Source organism: Lethenteron reissneri, chromosome 4 (assembly GCF_015708825.2).
Source record: "Lethenteron reissneri isolate LAM-NWPU_2019-01 chromosome 4, ASM1570882v1, whole genome shotgun sequence".
NCBI lineage: Eukaryota > Metazoa > Chordata > Hyperoartia > Petromyzontiformes > Petromyzontidae > Lethenteron > Lethenteron reissneri.
In genome coordinates, this window is record NC_083782.1 from 9,871,082 (window position 1) to 9,886,832 (window position 15,751).

Below are 15,751 nucleotides of genomic sequence, written 5' to 3' on the forward strand. Positions count from 1 at the left end.
TGCAAGTCAAACAACAACAACCACAAGACAACTTAGATTAAGGCCATCAGTCTAACTCTGTACTACAACAAACAAACATGGCCAAACCAAAAAACTTTTCGAAAATCACCAAAATAAAGCCATAAAAGCAATGAAACAGTGCAGATCAAAGGAACTGTGACCGAATTTTCACAATAAACGACGTAAACAACATGTACCACCAAACTCTGCAGCCATAGCTGGCTGCATGAGTCACTCCACAACAGCAGGAGCATCAGTCGGAGTATCAACATTTTTCAATGCACCTTTAAGATCAGCACACTAAATCAAAACACAGATCATACTTTGCAGCGATCATCCGGAGCGAAACATTGTATTTTAGGCCACTGAATTGCAGTGGCAGCTAGGGGTGTACAACTCCTCACCCGATTCAAGAGCCGAATGGCTCACAGGGCTATACCAAATAAATGAAACTGAAACTGTGTTGAACTTCTTTCGCACTGTACGTAGCCAACCGCGCTCATCGGAGATGCGGCGGGGAAGGGGAAAGAACAAACAAACTCAACACAACGAAGTCAGCTCTAAAGAATCGAGTTCGTCAATCGAGATGATGATTTAAAAGGGCAGCACGGCTCCAGTGGCTTCCCAACATCGGAGGGGAGGAGCGTTCCAGACGGACGCACAAGCGCATCGGGAAGCGCCGCGCGATGCGGCCACCGCCCCATTTGCTTGAGCCCGCCACCGTCGGATCCTGAGCCTGTGACGGACACTCCACATTCACGTGCTGAGGGCCAGTCGAGTCACGACAGAGCAACGCTCGCGTAGAGCAGAAGCTCACGGGGCAAAGCGCGCAACCCTCACGGCAGCCCCCCCCACTCCCTGTTCCCGTAGCGACACCCAACCCCCCACTCGCTCCTCTCGCCTCCTCCTCCTCCTCCCGTGCCCCTCGCCCATCTCAGGAGGGGGGGAGGGAGGGAAGCCGACGCTCATTTCCAGCCACCGGAGCCCGGGGTTTGTCACTCGCCCGAGTTTCCCCTCCTGTGCGAGCCGGCCGCCAGCATCATGCGGGACGTGGTGGTGCTCCTCGTGGTGATCGGTGAGTGGTGCCGCCGCGTGCGAGTGGCTCAGAGTCGGCGGCGAAGAGACCTCTCACCCCCCCCCCCCCCCCCCCCCAGTGTGGACTTTGCGGGGCTGTTCGGGGCCAGCGTCGTTAGCGGGTAGGAACGATTAAAGGGCCGGGCACGGCACACCAAGTGGGTGGGTGTTATTGCGCTCGGCCGCATTTTGTCTCCCCAGTGGCGAGGTTTAAACAGATAATCGTCGCCGGTCTTCATTTGAGGCTGAGTCGACCTAGGGGGAGGCCCAGGACCGGTTCAGATAATCGTCACCGGTGTTGGCCGTGAGCGCGAATCGAACCCGTGTCGCTGGGCGCGCTAACCGCTGCACCACCGCTCCCCACGCACGCGCGCGTTGACAGCGGCTTCTCAGGGCTCAGGGCTCCCCACTTCGCTGCCCCATAACGTTTCCCGTGAGCTTGACGATGGGGGCTGTCGCTGCTGCAACGGGCTTAGCCTGACCCCTTGTGCTGCGCCTATTACAGCGCGCTTCAATAACATGTTAACACTTCTGAGAATTTGTAAAAACACCGCGAGAAATGAGCCTCCTCTGGGCTCTGGAGACCACCTGGAGAAGATTCCAGGCACGCGTTGACAACGATGGCGAACACGTGTAGAAACTCTTTGACTGCTTGAAGCTATTGGCATTATATTTGTTATCACGTTACAGTGTAGGATTATTATCAGTTGTTTTTACATTAAAAACGATAGTCCCACATGTTTTTTGAAGCACTCCGTTTGTCCGCCCCGAGGCACGTGTCTGTTGAGAGACGCGGTTTCTGAGTGGCGCTGTCAGCCGCCTTAGAGCTCCCCACGCGAACCTTGTAAACACAAAAGGGCGAGTTAGCACATTTGTGAGATGTTGTTTAGTGGACATACTTGGCCCCTGCCACGTGAACGTGGAATGTCGACCCAAGTGGTCCAGGACCCGCCGACAGAGAGGAGTGCCAGGAAACGCGTCCGGCGGCAGGACATCTCCCGCTTGTAGAAGTTGCGTAAAATTTTTATTTTTACTTTTAAAAACCCCCACGCAACGCGAAACCCCGCCACCACATTTGACGATGAGACTTTGTGGGACCGCTGCGTGGTGTAATCTTCACAGCATGCGGCACGCGGGCCTCCGATTTCCCATTCACGTGTTCAAGGTGCAATGGTCTTTACTCCACGAGAATTTGGGCTGCGTCCCGTTCACGTGCATTGTTTATCAACGTTAAATGAGCAGAATTGTCACAATTTTGAAATAGGCGTCGGAGTGACGTTCATCACTCCCTTTGACGACGACTAGCCTGAGGGTTCTGGTGGAAATTCCACATTGCCATGGCTGGAGGGGGGGGGCAGTCTGTCCACAGAAGCAAGTGAAGGTGTTACTGTACGTCTAGTCAATGACAGTTTAATAATATACTTCTAAATATAATCTCCTTGTAAGAATAGACCATTTACATATTTCGTTTTACCAATTCGCGCGTGCTGATGTTCACTCTAAATGTTAATGTGACGTTATTTTTACGCACGATATTTTAAGATAAAGCATCTCGCGCCGTGCTTTGTTCCATTCACCGGAGGTTGGAAGACAGTCGGAAGAGCCCTGTAGCTGACCGAGAGAGAGAGAGAGATCTCTGCAGCTGAGAGACAGATAACCCTGTAGCTGACACAGAGAGAGAAAGCGCCCTATCGCTGCTGTCGATCAGACGAGACGCGCCTCGTAAACACTGCGGAGCGGGCTGGTTGCGCAGTGCTAGCGGATGGCGCAACTCCGCTTCAACGCAGCAGCACAAGAGAGACACATCGTTCCCCAGTACACGGCGACAACGACGACGCCTACGGGTCAGAGAGCCAAGTCAAAAGCTGTGCGCTGGCGCCTTATCCACGCACGTAGTCCCGTGACCCGCATCTCCCTGGGGGTCAGGTTGGTGGATCAGCGGCACGCGCGTTTTGTGGAACTCCCGACCCGTAGAGGGTGCATTGTGGAGTTGCCATACCCCCCCGCCCCCAGGAGAAGGCTGCAAGTGGACTGATAATGAATGATTAGTCGCCACCTGTTTACATCTGTGCGGGGGATATTGTGTTGCTCCCTCACGCGCCTGGAGTGATCAGCTATTCTCCCAGTGACATGAACACTCGTTGTTTATTGGTTGCAAACATCCCAACACACAACTCAATGTGGGATCCGACTGAACACGAGTCTCACAGCTGAGTGTGAGTCGCCTGAATAAATAAAGTAAGATTATTATCGTAAGCAAGCATCGTTAAGAGGTTCACTGTTCATCTCGACGACGTGTTTACGGGGGTCTTGTTCGGCACGATGTTCGACGTTTTGCGCCACGCACTGTGAGCCTCTTGTACATACGTGGACATCCAGTTCCTGTGTGCAATTTCGATATGAATAGAAAGAGATGATAAAGAAATAGCTCAGCACAACGTCCAGTGTTCATTCACACGTGCCATGTCCAGTTCCTGAAAAAGCTGCCCCAGCACGTGGAGCGAAACGTCGGATAAAATCGTGCCCACGCGGCACGACTCGAAAACACATCGGAGAGTCGCGGTGTTTTCACTTCTTGTCGTTGTTGTTGTTGTTCCTATTTACTTGCTAAAAAGTCCGATGCTTGACCGCACCCTTATCACCAGAACCCCAAGCAGAGCGACAACCCCGAGGAGGTTGTTTTTACGAACCTCATTGGCGCGCCCCCCACTCGCCCAACGATCGCCCCCCGCTCGCCCCTCGCTCGCCCCCCACTCGCCCCCCCACTCGCCCCACGATCGCCCCACGATCGCCCCCCACTCGCCCCCCACTCGCCCCACGATCGCCCCCCACTAGCCCCCCACTCGCACCCCCCACTCGCCGCTCACGCATCGTCGTCTTCAAGGTGCCGGACGTTCCTCTCGTCACGGCCGCGCGCGCGACCGTCGTGAGCCGAGTGGAACCTGTGGGGAAGGGGACAGACCCAGGCTGGGTTCACATTCACATGGCCCGCTCGGCGTTGTTCATGGGCGCAGGAGTTGAAGAATGCACGGGGGGGGGGGGGGGGCGTGAACCACTGGGCCAGACTACACAACGTACACGCAGGCGACGAAGACAAAGATCCCCCGTGTAGCATTTGAAGGCCAACAAAGCACAACAGCAGGCATTTTGTCTCCCCAAGTGCAAATGTTTACACATTCCACCAGCTACTTATTTAAGTCTGAATCGACCTAGGGGAGGCTCAGTAACTGTTCATATAATCATCACTAATTATTCGCCTTGAGCGGGAATCGAACTCGGGTCGCGGGGTTCACAGCGCATCGAGCTAACCGCTACTACACTACCCCCTCCCCCCACACACACACGCACGTGGACGCACACATACACGCACACGTGGACGCACACACACACACACGTGGACGCACACACACACACGCCTTGAGCGGGAATCGAACTCGGGTCGCGGGGTTCACAGCGCATCGAGCTAACCGCTACTACACTACCCCCTCCCCCCCCACACACACACGCACGTGGACGCACACACACACGCACACGTGGACGCACACACACACACACGTGGACGCACACACACACACACGTGGACACACACACGTGGACGCACACACACACACACACGTGGACACACACACACGTGGACGCACACACACACGTGGACGCACACACACACGTGGACACACACACGTGGACACACCCGCACGCACGTGGACACACACACACACGTGGACACACACACACGTGGACGCACACACACACGTGGACACACACACACACGTGGACACACACACGTGGACGCACACACACACACACGTGGACGCACACACACACACACGTGGACGCACACACACACGCACGCACACACACACACACGCGGGTGTGATTATTCCAGGCCCGTGGGAATGGGAACGTGCCACCGCAGCGTGATGGTGGATGATTGTGCCCACAGTGAATTATCGCAGTGGTCTAGACGCGGCTGCTGTGATGGCGAGGGTGGGCGGCTAAGGGGTGGGGGGGGGCGTCTAACCAAGACTCGGAGACTCTGGAGATAATTAATTTGTTAAGCCAGCAGCAACCCCCACTCAAGTTTTCACTCCGTCTTTGAAATTCGAAATTTGTTTCAATCATAAAGATGTGTACTTTTAATTGATTAAAATATTTTACAGAAATTGGCTGCTGTGAATTTCCGCATCGTAAGCCACTTTGTTGAGCTATAATTAAATTGTGGCCAAGTCACTTCTCATCATGTGGAAAATTGTAGCAGCCAAATACTCTCAAGGCATGTCTCTGAATGTGGAGGGAAAAACCGGATAATCCGGAGAAAATCCACGCGACCACAAGGAGAGAGACACGCAAACTCCAAATAAACAGCAGCAGGCGGCAGGGTCAGGATCGAACCCACGACCTCCTGTATACCAGAAGAGGTAGTTAACATCTCATAGCCACCGCGATAATTATGAGAGAGAGAGAGACACGCAAACTCTAAATTAACAGCAGCAGGCGTCAGTGTCGGGATCGAACCCACGACCTCCTGCACACCAGGCGAGGTAGTTCAACAGAGCTATATAGGTCATCGGATTCCTGCAGTATAAAGAAATATTCTGATTCATACATCAAGGACTACGGAGCTTGATGAGGAATCTTGACCCGGCTCACCGTCTGAGGTTCCTACTCCTTGCCCCTCTGAGTCTTCCTCTCTCTTTCAACGCGAGCAAATACTGCGCGTTACACGCTGACATTATTATTATATTCAGCGCTGTTTTGTTTCTCCCGCAAAGAGATATTCACGTATGGCGGTTGGATCATTGATCTCAGTATCCCTACCATCATGTTAGCGAGATGTTAACGATGTCGCCTGATATGCAGGAGGTCGTGGGTTCGATCCCGACCCTGACGCCTGCTGTATATTTTGCGTGTCAACGATGTCGCCTGGTATGAAGGAGGTCGTGGGTTCGATCCCGATCCCGACCCTGACGCCTGCTGTATATTTTGCGTGTCTCTCTCTCCCCGCGGTCGCTTTGATTTTTCTCTGGGTCGTCCGGTTTTTACCTCCACATTTAGAAACGTGCAATTAGAGGATTTGGCTGCTGTACATTTCCACGTGATAAGCCGCTTCGTTGAGCTATCATCCGTGTCCAGGTCGCTTCTGAAAAAGAGCTACATAGCTCAGTGGGCCTTACCTGGTAAAATAAGAAATAGTTTAGTTTCGTTAATATCCACAAATTATCTAGCTATTTGAGGTTTATTGGAAGTCAGGAATATTGATATTCAAAACGTGCTACAAATTATATTCCAGCCTTGCCATCGCCGTGACTGGAATTAAATTCGCATTCCAAATTCTCAGAGTGCATTGGGCCATCTCGCGTCAGAAATTGGACCCCATGAATGCGATGTCATGAAAACGACCTTAGACATCACTGGCGGGTGTCTGAAACCGCCTTGTGGCCACGCGCGGAGGGCCATCCTCGGCCTCGCCACGTCGCGTCGCGTCGCGTGGCATCACGGACATTTCACTCGGCACAGATTGCCGCACGCTTCGCTTGAGTGACGGGCCGAATTGTCACGCCGTTTCACCTTTGATGGTTCTGTTGCGGTCACCGGTGAGCGTGCCGAGAGCGTCGAGCTAACAATTACAGCACCCTGGCTGATTCACAGGTGACCGCTGATTCACAGGTGACCGCTGTCCCGCTAGGCACGACTCAAACGAGGATTGCCAAAAAAGTAGCGCCCCGTCTCCTGCCTTCTCCTCCTTTACATTGGCCCAGCTGTGGGTCCAGCGGTGACGGCTGGTGGCGGCTTCATCTTTAAAAGGTCAACAACAGGCGCCCAAACGAGGCTGGCACGTGGCCAGGGTGGATGGCTGAAGTGCCCCGATAAAGCCGCCGAGAGCTCCGTGCGGCCCAGCGTGTCCGCACAGAGAGAGAGAGAGTGACCAGTCGTTTGCGTAGACACAGAGCTGTGTTGTTTGTTTGTTTGGCTGGCTGGCTGGGTGCCACTGTGGTGGCTAGGAGATGTTAACTACCTCGCCTGGTATACAGGAGGTCGTGGGTTCGATCCCGGCCCTGACGCCTGCTGCTGTATAATTGGAGTTTTCGTGTCTCTCTTTCCGTGGTTGTGTGGATTTTTCTCCGGGTCCTCCGGTTTTCCCCTCCACGTTTAGAATCGACGTCACGCGTTTCGAGCATTTGACCGCTCTACATGTCCACGTGATAAGCCACTTTGTCGAGCAATCAGTTGTGCCACAGGTCGCTTCTGAAGAAGAGAGGACCCGGAGACAAATCCACGCAACCACGGGGGGGAGAGAGAGACACGCAAACTCCAGATATACAGCAGCAGGCGCCAGGGCTGGGATCGAACCCACGACCTCCTGTATACCAGGAGAGGTAGTTAACATTGCATAGCCACCGCGATGATTATGAGAGAGAGAGAGAGAGACACGCAAACTCCAGATATACAGCAGCAGGCGTCAGGGTCGGGATCGAACCCACGACCTCCTGTAGACCAGGCGAGGTAGTTAATATCTCATAGCCACCGTGATGATTATGAGAGAGAGAGACACGCAAACTCCAGATATACAGCAGCAGGCGTCAGGGTCGGGATCGAACCCACGACCTCCTGTAGACCAGGCGAGGTAGTTAACATATCATAGCCACCGCGATGATTATGAGAGAGAGAGACGCAAACTTCAAATATACAGCAGCAGGCGTCAGGGTCGGGATGGAACCCCCACGACCTCGTTGTATAAAAGCGAGGTAATTAACATATCCCCACAATAGCTTCAAAAAGTCAAAGAGTCTCTCCCACATGTTCACCATCGTTGTCAACGCGTTGCCTGGAATCTTTTCGAGGTGGTCTCCAGAGCCCGGAGGAGGCTCATTTCTCGCGGTGTTGTTGTTGCAATTTCTCGGAAGTGTGAACATTTTTATTGAAGCACCCCTGTACGCGAATATGTCATCGGCTAATTAATTCGTGTGTTTTATACTTCTGGGAGGAGACCGGAGCAATCGTGCGAGGGGGGTGGGGGTCTACGCCAACGTTGGAATCTAGCGAAAGCCACCACCACTACCACCACCACTACCACCACTACCACTACCACCACTACCACCACCACTACCACCACCGCCACCACCGCCACTACCACCACTACCACCACCACTACCACCACCACTACTACCACTAGCACCACCACCACCACTACTACCACCACTACGACCACTACCACCACCACTACCACTACTACCACCACTACCACCACCACTACCACCACCACTACCACCACTACCACCACCACCACCACCGCCACCACCACCACCACTACCACCACCGCTACCATCACCGCCACCACCACCACCGCCCGCTTATTCATTCGCCTTCTCAGCAGCAGCAGCAGCGACGAGGAGGCGCTGGGAAGCCACATTCCTGCCCTGGGCGCCTCTTTGTCAAACCTGTGGCCGCTGCAGTTGTTAGGGAGGCAAAGCCACCAGTGGGTGGGGGGGTGGGGGTGGGGGGGTGGGGGGGTGGGGGTGTGGGGGGTTAAAAGGGGGGCAGGGGGGATGGAGGGGGGGGCTACCTCCGATTTGGTTGCTGCGGCAACGCGGCCGACGCGACTGGGAGGGCACCACGCGCTCTGGTTGACGGAGGGCAGCAGCGAGCATCGGTGGGCTATGATGGCTATGATGGGCTATGATGGGCTATGATGGGCTATGATGGGCTATGATGGGCTATGGTGGCTATGATGGGCTATGATGGGCTATGATGGGCTATGATGGGCTATGGTGGGCTATGATGGGTTATGATGGGCTATGATGGGCTATGATGGCTATAGTGGGCTATGATGGGCTATGATGGGCTATGATGGCTATAGTGGGCTATGATGGCTATGATGGGCTATGATGGGCTATGATGGGCTATGATGGCTATAGTGGGCTATGATGGCTATGATGGGCTATGATGGGCTATGATGGGCTATGATGGCTATAGTGGGCTATGATGGGCTATGATGGGCTATGATGGGTTATGATGGCTATAGTGGGTTATGATGGGCTATGATGGCTATGATGGGCTATGATGGCTATAGTGGGCTATGATGGGCTATGATGGGCTATGATGGCTATGATGGGCTATGATGGGCTATGATGGGCTATGATGGGCTATGATGGACTATGGTGGCTATGGTGGCTATGGTGGCTATGGTGGGCTATAGTGGGCTATGATGGGCTATGGTGGGCTATGATGGGCTATGATGGGCTATGATGGGCTATAGTGGGCTATGATGGGCTATGGTGGGCTATGATGGGCTATGATGGGCTATGATGGGCTATAATGGGCTATGATGGCTATGATGGGCTATTATGGGCTATTATGGGCTATGATGGGTTATGATGGGCTATGATGGGCTATGGTGGCTATGATGGGCTATGGTGGGCTATGGTGGGCTATGATGGGCTATGATGGGTTATGATGGGCTATGATGGGCTATGGTGGGCTATGATGGGCTATGATGGGCTATGATGGGCTATGATGGCTATGATGGGCTATGGTGGGCTATGGTGGGCTATGATGGGCTATGATGGGCTATGGTGGGCTATGATGGGCTATGGTGGGCTATGGTGGGCTATGATGGGCTATGATGGGCTATGGTGGGCTATGATGGGCTATGGTGGGCTATGATGGGCTATGATGGGCTATGATGGGCTATGGTGACTATGATGGGCTATGGTGGGCTATGATGGCTATGGTGACTATGATGGGCTATGATGGGCTATGATGGGCTATGATGGCTATGATGGGCTATGATGGGCTATGGTGGGCTATGATGGGCTATGATGGGCTATGATGGGCTATGGTGGGCTATGATGGGCTATGATGGGCTATGATGGCTATGATGGGCTATGGTGACTATGATGGGCTATGATGGGCTATGGTGACTATGATGGGCTATGATGGGCTATGATGGGCTATGATGGGCTATGGTGGGCGATGATGGGCTATGGTGGGCTATGATGGGCTATGATGGGCTATGGTGACTATGATGGGCTATGATGGGCTATGGTGGGCTATGATGGGCTATGGTGGGCTATGATGGCTATGGTGGGCTATGATGGGCTATGATGGGCTATGGTGGGCTATGATGGCTATGGTGGGCTATGATGGGCTATGATGGGCTATGATGACTATGGTGGCTATGGTGGGCTATGATGGGCTATGATGGGCTATGGTGGCTATGATGGGCTATGATGGGCTATGATGGGCTATGATGGCTATGATGGGCTATGGTGGGCTATGATGGGCTATGATGGGCTATGGTGGGCTATGATGGGCTATGATGGGCTATGGTGGGCTATGATGGGCTATGATGGGCTATGATGGGCTATGGTGGCTATGATGGGCTATGATGGGCTATGGTGGCTATGATGGGCTATGATGGGCTATGATGGCTATGGTGGCTATGGTGGGTTATGATGGGCTATGATGGGCTATGATGGGTTATGATGGGCTATGATGGGCTATGATGGGCTATAATGGATATGATGGGCTATGATGGGCTATGGTGGCTATGATGGGCTATGATGGGCTATGATGGGCTATGGTGGCTATGATGGGCTATGATGGGCTATGATGGGCTATGGTGGGCTATGGTGGCTATGATGGGCTATGATGGCTATGGTGGCTCCGGTGTGCCGATGAGTCTTGCTTGGGGTGGAACCCGTCCACCAGTGGTCTATGGCTGCTGCTGCTGCTGCTGCTGTCAGTGAGTGCCACGTTTTGCTCAAATGAATTGCGGTGGTGACCCAAAACAAGACGGGCCACAGTGCACCTATAATAGTTTTTTTTAACCCTTTTTTTCTGGCAACAAAACTGAAACCTCCTTACGAGGAATCATGTTTGCATTAACCACAATACTTGCAGTCAGAATGCAAACAAAAAACACACTCTGATAATGTATAACATTGTCATTTGTTGCCAGAAAAAAATGGTAAAAAAAACTATTATTATATTTTGCTACTGGCAAAGGAGGCCTCATGATGTAAACACAGTGCACCTCTTCACGAAATGCATGATGGGGGTGGTGGTGGTTGTTCGCGTGGTGCACATGGCAAGAGAGTAATTGTTGGTGGTGTGCTCCTTACGTCTCTGTGCGTCCCCTTAAAAACCTGCGACGGCGCACAGAGAGCGCCGGTTTAACACGCAGAAGGGGACAATACAGCTGCTCTGGGTTAGGTCGCGTAGTCCAATGCTGTGGATTTGCTCTCCAGCACACAGCCGGTGTGCGGCACTCGTAACGAATGGGCACGTTCCGTTGACGTGACTAAACCCTTCACTGACCGGCTGGGTCGGGTGGTGGCGGGTTTAACGACACAGCCACATAGCTACAGTCACGTGGCGTGCCAGGCTGGTAAAAGGTGGTTGCGGGTCTGCGGCTGAGTGTTGAGTGTTGTCGCTGTTGTCTTTCCCCCGAACCTCCGGTTAGCGCGGGTTGGCTACGTACGGTGCGAGAGAAGTTCAACACACGTGCGCGCACACACACACATCAGCAGAGGGTGGTGCAGCAATATCCACCGATGCACTGTGCGTCATCCCCGATTGACCGGCACGGGTGACGGTCAAAAGCCCCCCACGATCTGCTGCTGCTGTTGTACATTTTGAGTTTGCGTGTCTCTCTCTCTCCCCGTGGTCACGTGGATTTTTCTCCGGGTCCTCCGGTTTTCCCCTCCACATTTAGAATCAACACCACTACGCCGTTTAGAGTGTTTGTCCGATATAAATGTCCACGTGATGATAAGCCACTTCGCTGAGCCATCATTTGCGATCGACAGGTCGCTTCTGAGAAAAAGCCACGTAACTCAGTGGGCCCGTACCTTGTGAGATAAAACATCGTTTCATCTCGATTTGACATCGTTCAGTTTATAGGTTAGTTTAGCACGGTGCCTGGGGGAAGGAAGCCATGACCGCAAGATCAACAATCTTGATTTGCAGCTTTCGTGACTGCAGGAATCCATACTCTTTGGTTCTTTCGGTAAAGTCACGTAGGTAGAAAATAAAATAAAATAAATCACGGCGTTTCGATCGCAACACAAGCGTCCGTCATCAGGCGATAAATAGTGATGACGGACGCTTTTGTTGCGTCCGAAACGTCGTGATTTATTTTATTTATACCCACGTGACTTTACCGAAAGAACCAAAGAGTAATGACGCGATCGCTTTACCTTGTAGATATGAGCCTGGGCCGTGTGTCCGAGCCTGTCCAACACGTGTCGGAAGTTAAACACGTCGGCTTTCATCATGGGATCTCCTTTGCCAGTACCAAAATATACTAATAGGGTTTTTCCCCTTTTTTCTGGCAACAAAACTGACACCTTTTGCAAGGAATCATGCTTACATTAACCACAATACCTGCAGTCAAATGCAAACAAAAAACAATACAATTATCAGAGTATTGTTTTTTGTTTGCATTTGACTGCAGGTATTGTGGTTAATGTAAGCATGATTCCTTGCAAAAGGTGTCAGTTTTGTTGCCAGAAAAAGGGGAAAAACCCTATTAGTATACGTCGGCTTTCGTGATCAATATCATCCATAATAACGTTTTCTGGGGGGTTAGATCGCGTTATTAGGTTAGATCGCGATCTAACGCCCCAAAACAACTGTATTATGGACGAGTCTGAAGCTAATAAGTGCAGAGAATGTAAAGTTTATATTTCCCACGAGAAAGAAGCCTCTCTCACTCTGTCTTGCGAGGCAATGGATATCACCTTGCCAATGTAATTGGACCTCCACAGCCTGGCCATCAAAATCTCTCCTCCTGTTGCAGAGGGCAGCGGTGTTATCGAGGGGCCCCTGCTGTGCGGTTGTTACCTTGCTGTGGTCTGGGACTGTTGTGTTTGATGCCGTGCCCAATCTCGATAAATCGGACTTGTATGAATAATAATTTATTTGCATTGTCTCACTTCCTTGCCCATTATTCTCTCTTGTGTTCCGTTTGTTTGTTTCTTTGTTGTACTGTCTGCTCCACCACACTACACCCCAATCTCCACCACACCGCAACCTCCAGCACACCCCACCACAACCTCCACCACAACCTCCACCACACCACAACCTCCACAACCTCCACCTCACCCCAACCTCCACCACACCACAACCTCCATAACCTCCACCACAACACACCCCAACCTCCAACTATTCGCATGCCTATCAATTAGTGTCAATTTGTTATTCCGAGTGAAAAGTCGCTCATCAGAAGACGTTTTGTCTATTACATCGACTTTCCATCATGCCCCGCGGTGTGACGTGCAGTCTCCAGCCCTTAATCCCTCTCCCGCCTCTCGGTTGATGTGCTAACGAAGAAGGGCCATTCCCCGAAACGTCGCAGTGTTGCTGACGAGTGTGTTGAGTTGTTGTTGTTTATTGTGCTTGTGCCACCGCCACCGTCACAGCGGCACCAACTAACGATTGCCCCACTGTGCCAGCATCACGTTACAGACACCTCGTAAATTCAAAGACACGTGCCATTGTAATGTCACCAAATCGATGTTTTGCCCCCCACCACTCCTCCTTCCACATCTCTCTCTTTCTCCCTAACCCCCCACAGTGTTGGTGTCATGGTGCTCCGCCGCTCCAGACTACAATTACGACGACGACGACGAGACGACGCAGGAACCGGACGTGTGCGGCAGCTGCCACGTGAACGCCACGTGCATGACCAAGGACGAGGCCCTCAAGTGCGTCTGCAACAAGGGCCTCTCCGGGAACGGGAAGAGCGCCTGCAGAGGTGACGCGAAAGCTCCGCGGTCGTGTTTGTGATTCTACTTAGTATTCCTGGCTGATCGTGATGGAGCTGTCTGACTGATTGTGGGGGAGCTGTCTGACTGATCGTGATGGAGCTGTCTGACTGATCGTGATGGAGCTGTCTGACTGATTGTGATGGAGCTGTCTGACTGATCGTGATGGAGCTGTCTGACTGATCGTGATGGAGCTGTCTGACTGATCGTGATGGAGCTGTCTGACTGATTGTGATGGAGCTGTCTGACTGATTGTGATGGAGCTGTCTGACTGATCGTGATGGAGCTGTCTGACTGATCGTGATGGAGCTGTCTGACTGATTGTGGGGAGCTGTCTGACTGATCGTGATGGAGCTGCCTGACTGATTGTGGGGAGCTGTCTGACTGATTGTGGGGGAGTTGTCTGACTGATTGTGATGGAGCTGTCTGACTGATTGTGATGGAGCTGTCTGACTGATCGTGATGGAGCTGTCTGACTGATCGTGATGGAGCTGTCTGACTGATTGTGATGGAGCTGTCTGACTGATTGTGATGGAGCTGTCTGACTGATCGTGATGGAGCTGTCTGACTGATTGTGATGGAGCTGTCTGACTGATTGTGATGGAGCTGTCTGACTGATTGTGATGGAGCTGTCTGACTGATCGTGATGGAGCTGTCTGACTGATTGTGATGGAGCTGTCTGACTGATCGTGATGGAGCTGTCTGACTGATTGTGGGGAGCTGTCTGACTGATTGTGATGGAGCTGTCTGACTGATTGTGATGGAGCTGTCTGACTGATTGTGGGGAGCTGTCTGACTGATCGTGATGGAGCTGTCTGACTGATTGTGATGGAGCTGTCTGACTGATTGTGGGGGAGTTGTCTGACTGATTGTGATGGAGCTGTCTGACTGATTGTGATGGAGCTGTCTGACTGATCGTGATGGAGCTGTCTGACTGATCGTGATGGAGCTGTCTGACTGATCGTGATGGAGCTGCCTGACTGATTGTGGGGAGCTGTCTGACTGATTGTGGGGGAGTTGTCTGACTGATTGTGGGAGTTGTCTGACTGTGGGAGCTGTCTGACTGATCGTGGGGAGCTGTCTGACTGATCGTGATGGAGCTCATTGATCGTGGGGAGCTGTCTGACTGATTGTGGGGAGCTGTCTGACTGATCGTGGGGGAGCTGTCTGACTGATTGTGGGGAGCTGTCTGACTGTGGGGAGCTGTCTGACTGATCGTGATGGAGCTGACTGACTGTGGGGAGCTGTCTGACTGATCGTGATGGAGCTGTCTGACTGACTGCGTGGCAAGGCACTGCCCTCTGTCTATTCCACGTGTACCACGTGTTATACGGACGCGCGTTCGGTACCCATCCAAGCACTATCCGGGCTCAACCCTCGCTTAGTTGTTGAGATTTGACGAGACGGGGTGCATCCCACGTGATCCAGGCAGAGGCTTCCAATGGGTAACAAATTCTCAACGGTGATCCTCCCGTGTCACTGGTTTTTACCACGCCGAGTCCTGCCTGTTGGCTTCTGACACATCTTTTTTTGTATTTCACCAGGTAATGCCCCCACTGAGCTATGTATGGCTCTTTTTCACAAGCGACCTGGTTCTCACAAATGATAGTTCAACGAAGTGGCCTATCGTCATGCGGAAATTTACAGCGGCCAAATGCTCCAAACGCGTGATGTCGACTCTAAATGTGGAGGGGAAAACTGGAAGGCTCGGGGTGAAATCCTCGCGACCACGGGGAGAACACACACCCTCCAAATACACAGCAGGAGAAGTCAGGGTCGGGATCGAACTCACGATCTCCTGCGTACCAGTCGAGGGAGTTAACGTCTCGCCACCGCGGCGCCCCCATCCGATGCGGGGCACAATCTGGGCGCTTTGGTCATTTTGGCACCCCCCCCCACTCCACCCC

The 15,751-nt window shown here is 52.6% G+C and overlaps 1 protein-coding gene across 3 annotated transcripts in view; it reads left to right on the plus strand.

The window, feature by feature from the left end:
- The first annotated feature begins 957 nt into the window (after nt 1-957).
- The window catches only part of LOC133350872 (salivary glue protein Sgs-3-like), a 28,777-nt gene continuing 13,983 nt past the window's right edge, over nt 958-15,751 (plus strand). For all 3 annotated transcript variants that reach the window (XM_061565712.1, XM_061565694.1, XM_061565703.1), the window contains exons 1-2: nt 958-1,075; nt 13,655-13,834. In XM_061565712.1, coding sequence (XP_061421696.1) covers nt 1,042-1,075; nt 13,655-13,834 — 214 coding nt within the window. In that variant the 5' untranslated portion in view covers nt 958-1,041. The remainder of the gene's footprint in view (nt 1,076-13,654; nt 13,835-15,751) is intronic.